Consider the following 7,158-nt stretch of genomic DNA (forward strand, 5'->3'; position numbering starts at 1 on the left):
CAGGGTGATCTCGGACAGAGACAGACCGTTTCTCCTCCCGTCCCCACCTCACCTCCTTCATCAGCCTAACTCCTAGTTATCCCTAATTCTCAGCCCCAACCACACTTTCTAGGAAAGGCCTTCCTACCCCTTGTCCTAGTCCAGCAACTCCCACAATTTGATGGCCAGTGCTTGGTACATCTCTCAAAACATTCCTCTGCCGCTAGATTGTGCCCTCCATGAGGACAGAGGTCTGTTTTGCCCACCCTTGGGCACTCTGCTTCCTCTCCAGACACATTTCTCCTGAATGTGGGCCCAGATTGGTGGCCCAAGTCTGCAATCCTAGCAGTGCTGGAGGATCACTTGAACCCAGGAGATCAAGACCAGCATGGGTACCATAGGGAGATCCTGCCTCTCAAAAGCATTACAAATGAGCTGCATGTAATGTAGATACATGGGAGGCCAATGTGGGAGGATCGCTGGAGCCTGGGAGGTGTGGCGTGATTGTACTGCTTCACTCCAGCCTGGGTGACACAGCCAGACCCTGTCTCAAAAACATAAATTAGTAATAAAAACCTGGAAGAAAAAAAGTGATGGGGGCATATGTGAACTGGAGAAATACTTTCTAAGTCAGCCCGAGGCTATCAAAACATCAGAGCCGCATGTGAGAGGCTACAGTTCTGGGTGTGCCCAGGGCCCATGGAAAACAGACTGGCACCAGGCTCCATCTACCTGTGCAAGGGAACAGGCATCAACCTCAAGTGCACAAGCCGCTCTGGAAGATGCAGCCCAGGCCTGGGTGGCCCAGGGCGCTGGACTCTACCCACCTGCATCATCCAAACATCAGTGCGAGTGCACCCACGAAAACACATAATCACACACATGTGAGCAATGGGCAAGACTGGTGTGGCCCCGCTCAGTGTTGTCACCATTGTCCCCACAGGAGCTCACAGCCCTGGAGCTCTGGGCCCAGATTCCTGCCAGTCCCACCTGTTCAGGCCAAGACCAGATGACGGAGCAAGGGGGTGCCAGGGCAGCAAGGCCCCCACGTAGCCCTTTCCCGCATGGCCCAGGCTCCCGGTATCAGGACGCTAACCCAGGCCCTGGCCCAAGCTGTGTGCCTCCAGCTTCCCCTCCTCTCGGCACCAAAACAGAGCCTGGCCCCAGCTCCCAGGAAATACAGAAATCAATGGGTGAATGAATGAGGGACAGGGTGTCTTGTTCCACACAAGACAATGAGCAGGGGTGGGGGGCGGGCTCCTGGCTGCAGGAGGAACAGCACACTCACTCAGATGGCATCTGCACCCAACAGCCCACCCTTCCCTGGGGGACACCTGGTCCCACCCTGAGCCGCCTGTTTCAGGACCCCAGCCCAGCCCAGCCACACCCTGCCACTCCCTTAAGACAGTGTGGCTTCAATTAAGAGGCTGGGTGGGGTCAAGGTGGCAACAAGGGGAGGGCCCCCGGACACTTCTCCAGGATTTAAACCCAGGCGGCCTGGAGTGCAGTGCCTACTCCATACCCGGTGTTCCCGCCTCACCGCTCGCCTGCTACTCCAGACATGCAGGGACCCTGGGCGCTGCTGCTGCTGCTGCTGGGCCTGAAGCTGCAACTCTCCCTGGGCATCATCCCAGGTAATGGGGCTCTCCTGTTGCCCCTACACACAGGGCACCCCCAAGTCCAGGCTGACCTGATCTTTGCTCTCCCCCTGGCCAGCTGAGGAGGAGAACCCGGCCTTTTGGAACCGTCAGGCAGCCAAGGCCCTGGATGCCGCCAAGAAGCTGCAGCCCACACATACAGCCACCAAGAACCTCATCCTCTTCCTGGGCGACGGTGAGTAAGCAAGGCTGTCCAGCCCGCAGCCCTGGCAGCCCCGGCACCCGGACCGTCGGTGGTTCCAGGACAGCCCTGGGGCCCAAGCCTCACACATTTCTGCTCCTTCAGGGATGGGGGTGTCTACGGTGACAGCCGCCAGGATCCTAAAGGGGCAGAAGAAGGGCAAACTGGGACCAGAGACGCCCCTGGCCATGGACCGCTTCCCATACGTGGCTCTGTCCAAGGTGAGGGCTGGGCCACCTCGGAGTCCTCCAAGCAGAGAAGAGGAATCCTGGCTATGGAGGGCGGGAGGAGGGAGGGACCCTAAACTGCTGGGGCTGGAGTAAGAGCTGGAGGCAGCTGCAATCCCAGAGGACAGAGATCATGGTCTGGATCTGGGTGTCTGCCCCAGAGAAGAGCCCAGAGTGTCTCTGTCCCCAGACATACAGCGTAGACAAGCATGTGCCAGACAGCGCAGCCACAGCCACGGCCTACCTGTGTGGGGTCAAGGGCAACTTCCAGACCATCGGCTTGAGCGCAGCCGCCCGCTTTAACCAGTGCAACACGACCCGCGGCAATGAGGTTGTCTCCGTGATGAACCGGGCCAAGAAGGCAGGTGAGCTGGGGCCCGCTGCAGGGTCAGGGCCAGGTCACAGACCTCTGTCGCATATCCTGACCTCTGTCACCCTCAGGGAAGTCCGTGGGAGTGGTGACCACCACACGGGTGCAGCACGCCTCGCCAGCCGGTGCCTACGCACACACGGTGAACCGCAACTGGTACTCGGACTCCAACATGCCTTTCTCCGTCCTCAGGGAGGGCTGCCGGGACATTGCCACGCAGCTCATCTCCAACATGGACATTGACGTGAGACCCCAAGGCCACGGGCTGGGGCTGGATAGACAGTAGCAGTGGGCACCAGCTCAGACCCAGGCAACCAACAGCCTAATTGGAACAGCAGGGTCTGGAGGCTGGAGACGTAGAACGTGCAACCCTGGCGGGACCCTTTCCACAGCCCTGGGGAGGGGAGCCAAGGGCTGTGCATGAGGAAGTGGCATCGGGCCAGCCAGACCCCAAACCCACCTGTCCCATCCTCTGTCCCCAGGTGATCCTAGGCGGAGGCCGAAAGTACATGTTTCGAATGGGGACCCCAGACCCTGAGTACCCCCATAACTACAGCCACGACGGGATCAGAATGGACGGGAAGAACCTTGTGCAGGAATGGCTGTCGAAGCACCAGGTGATGGGGGCTGGTGGGTGAGGGGGGCACAGCAGGGGGAGTGCAGGGGTGTGGGGCTCAGGACTGTGGGCTCAGGCCTGGCTGTGTCCCTGCAGGGTGCCCGGTACGTGTGGAACCGCACTGAGCTCATGCAGGCTTCCCTGGACCCGTCTGTGACCCACCTCATGGGTAATGACCCCCTTTCTGCCCTGGCACCCCTCGTATGGCCTCAGATGGCATCTTCCAAGCCTGTGTGCAGGTCTGCCAGCACCCTCCCACCCCCAACCTGCCAGTCACCACGGGACCCCTTGTCCCACAGGTCTCTTTGAGCCCGGAGACATGAAATATGAGATCCACCGAGACCCCACACGAGACCCCTCCCTGATGGAGATGACGGAGGCCGCCCTACGCCTGCTGAGCAGGAACCCCCGAGGATTCTTCCTCTTTGTCGAGGGTGTGTGATGGCCCCTGGCGAGTGGGAGTAGGAGGTTGGAGCAGGGCAGTTTCAAGCATCACCCCCCTCTGGCCTTCCTGCAGGCGGCCGCATCGACCATGGTCATCATGAAAGCAGGGCTTACCGGGCACTGACTGAGACGATCATGTTCGACGACACCATTGAGAGGGCGGGCCAGCTCACCAGCGAGGAGGACACGCTGACTCTCGTCACCGCTGACCACTCCCACGTTTTCTCCTTTGGTGGCTACCCCCTGCGAGGGAGCTCCGTCTACGGTAGGCCTGGGCAGAGAGGCAGGTACTGCTCCATAAATTATGTGGGTGAAATCTGAGCCTCAGTTTCCTTCTCTGTCAAATAGAGGCAATGCTGGCACCTGCCCTGTAGGGTCTCAAGGACTAAGCTCCGGACCAGCAAAAGGTGGCAGTGCCTAACACAAGGGAGGCACTCCCACAGCTGTGTTCAGCTCAACCACGGGACCCCTCTCTCTGCAGGGCTGGCCCCCGGCGAGGCCCAGGACGGGAAGGCCTACACGGATCTCCTATATGGAAACGGTCCCGGCTATGTGTTCAAAGACGGCGCCCGGCTGGATGTTACCAAGAGCCAGAGCGGTGAGTGCCGCGGGGTGGCCCTCCCAGGGGGACCAGGGTGCCAAGGATGGAGGACTGGATGGCACCTCCTGTCTGCCTGCAACTGAACCCTCCTACAGGGAGCCCCGAGTACTGGCAGCAGTCAGCAGTGCCCCTGGATGAAGAGACTCCTGCAGTCAAGGACCTGGCTGTTTTGCCCATGGCCTGCAGGCACACCTCGTTCATGGCATGCAGGAGCAGACCTTCATAGCGCACGTCATGGCCTTCAGAGCCTACCCGGAGCCCTACACGGTCTGCCCCTTGACACCCCCACCAGCACCACCAATGCCTCGCACAAAGGACCCACCATGGTCCCTGAGTGGCTACCTCTGCTGGCTGGGATCCTGCTGCTGCTGGGGGCGGCCACTGCTCCCTGAGTGCCCTGTCCCTGGGGCTCCTGCCTCCCCATCCCGGAGGTCTGCTCCCCACCTCCAGTGTCCTGCCCAGCCTCCATTCCGAGCTGTCTCCCCTGGAGTCTCCACACAGATGTCTTGCCATGGAACCTTCACCTCCCCGTGTACCCTGGGGACTGAGCCCCACACCAAACCTGCCCCTTGGCTGCTCCAGGACTCCCTGCCCTAAATCCTGGGACTGCGGGTTGTGTCCTGCGGCTCCCTGCACCCCAGGAAAGGAGGGGGCTCAGGCCATCCAGCCCCCACCTACAGCCCAATGAGTACAAGGCAGGCTCTGCTCTCTTCCTGGGGAAAAGCAGCACCCAGACCCCGCACCTCGCTGATCTCTGCTTCAGTCCTTGAATCACCTGTGGGACTTGAGAACTTTGAGCATCAGGATGCCTGGAGAAGCGTGGCTTCCTGCCACCCTGCTGGTCAAGGAGGCTGCTGGGGTGGACATCCCCAGGGGGATTTTGACTCAGTCCTCGGCTGCCCCCACTGGGCTAATTCCACACCCCTGCACCCCTCCAAGGGACCCCAAATCACAACTATTCATATGTTCCACACCCCAAATGCCCATTTCAGCACCCAACTGAGATCCAAGAAACTCCTGGGAAGATTTGGGTGCAGGGCAGCAGCCCAGAACCCAAGGTCCCTCCGCAGGTCTCTGGACACTGGGTATAGATTTCTCAACAAGGAAGACTCCCCTGCCTCCCTGGGGGCTCCGTTCTCCTGGGAGGCAAAGCAATAATAAAAGGAAGTGTTAGTAATCCCAGCACTTTATGAGGCCGCGGCGGGCAGATCACGAGGTCAGGAGATCGACACCATCCTGGATAACATGGTGAAACCACATCTCTACTAAAAACACAAAAAATTAGCCAGGCCTGGTGGCACATGCCTGTAGTCCCAGGTACTTGGGAGGCCAAGGCAGGAGAATCGCTTGAACCCAGGCAGCAAAGGTTGCAGTGAGCTGAGGTTGTGCCACTGCACTCCAGCCTGGGCAACAGAGTGAGACTCCGTCTCAGAATAAATAATAAATAAATAAATGGAATGGAAGTGTTAGACAATGCAATGCCACTACTACTTCCTAGGAGAAAAATCATGAGTGCCTGTGGGCACGGTGTCTACAGGGGTGGATAACGCAGGTCAGGAGGGGCTGGGTGCTGAGGAGCAGATGGTTGAGCAAGAGACCTGCAGAGTGGGGGCTTGAGCGAGGCAACACAGCAGCGCAAAGGCCCTGAGGCAGTGCCAGCAGGTGCTCTGGGAGGCCAACGAATGGATCAGAGGGTGGGTGGATAGAGGGGTCAAAGAGGGTGGGAGGTATGGGGAGGTTGTGAAGTCTGGGTGGAGGGGTGCGGTTGGAGGTCTTTGAGGAGGCTGTGACCCGCCCTGGCTGGGAAATGGGCACTCTGGCTGCTGCCAGGAGAAGGGTCTGGTCTTGGGTGGAGAACGGGGGTGGCGGCAGGCCCCGGTGAGAGCGGGGGAAGGAGCAGGCTCTGGGTGTTTCTGACCTCCCTCCGAAAGCATTCTGGAGCACCCATCTCAGCACAGCCATACTTAGTGAGTACCGCACCTGCCCCAAGAAAACACTGAAAAGATTTTTATTTGAGGCAGACTCTCACTCTGTTGACCAGGCTGGAGGGCAATGGTGTGGTCTCAGCTCACTGCAACCTCCACTTCCCAGGTTCCAGTGATTCTCCTGCTTCAGCCTCCCAAGTAGCTGGGATTACAGGCACATGCCACCACAGCTGGCTACTTTTTGTATTTTTAGTAGAGAAAGGGTTTCACCATGTTAGCCAGGCACGTCTCCAAACCCTGACTTCAGGTGATCTGCCCAACTTGGCCTCCCAAAGTTCTGGGATTACAGGTGTGCGCCATCGTGCCCAACTGAAAAGAATTAAAAGTGAAATCAACCACATTTTCCAGCAAATTTTACACTATCACAAAAAATAAAAAAATTAGCCAAGCCTGGTTGCCCATGCCTGTGGTCCCAGCTACTCAGGAGACTGGCGGGAGGATCACCTGAGGTCAGGAGTTTGTGAACATGGTGAAACCAAAATTGTTCTAAACTAAAACATGGTCTCTACTAAAACTACAAAAATTAGTCAGGCATGGTGGTGGGCACCCAGATACTTGGGAGACTGAGGCAGGAGAATCACTTGAACCCGGGACGCAGAGATTGCAGTGAGCCAAGATTATGCCAAACTCTGCTGCATGAATTTATGAAAATTGATTTAACATTGTGAAATATCTATTTGCAGGCACGGTGGCTCAGCGCCTGCAATTCCAGCACTTTCTCAGGAAGAGGGGGTAGGATGGCTTGAGACCAGGAGTTCGAGATCAGCCTGGGCAGCATAGTGAGACCCCATCTCTACAAAAACAACTGAGCCCAGGGAGGTGGAGGCTGCAGAGAAACAAGATTGTGCCACCGCACTCCAGCCTGGGCAACACAGTGAGACCCCGTCTGAATGGAGGACCTGGCTCTCTCAGGACAGCTTTCTTTTTTTTTCAATTCTAGGTTTTAGTGACTGTCACAAAAATATGGGAGGTGATCAGAAGGTAGACACCTTTACCTGGCCTTACTAAATCATCATACTCATTGTTACATTCCATCCACCAAATTTGCAAAGGTTCTGGTAAAATCCAGCTGGTATATTTCTATCTTCCCAGTTGTC

At 57.7% G+C, this 7,158-nt stretch overlaps 1 protein-coding gene across 1 annotated transcript; it reads left to right on the top strand.

Annotated features, from left to right (window-relative positions):
- The first annotated feature begins 1,496 nt into the window (after positions 1-1,496).
- LOC116547533 (alkaline phosphatase, germ cell type-like) lies at positions 1,497-5,063 on the top strand. Its single transcript, XM_032273470.1, is given in 13 exon segments — positions 1,497-1,613; positions 1,696-1,812; positions 1,924-2,039; positions 2,236-2,410; positions 2,487-2,659; positions 2,898-3,032; positions 3,128-3,200; positions 3,331-3,465; positions 3,549-3,740; positions 3,957-4,073; positions 4,172-4,240; positions 4,243-4,362; positions 4,365-5,063. Coding segments are annotated over 13 exon segments (1,599 nt in total). The 5' UTR covers positions 1,497-1,540; the 3' UTR covers positions 4,469-5,063.
- Positions 5,064-7,158: the final 2,095 nt, after the last annotated feature.

The sequence above is a fragment of the Sapajus apella genome, unplaced genomic scaffold, assembly GCF_009761245.1.
Source record: "Sapajus apella isolate SASKATOON/1434 unplaced genomic scaffold, GSC_monkey_1.0 scaffold3502, whole genome shotgun sequence".
Classification (NCBI taxonomy): Eukaryota; Metazoa; Chordata; class Mammalia; order Primates; family Cebidae; genus Sapajus; species Sapajus apella.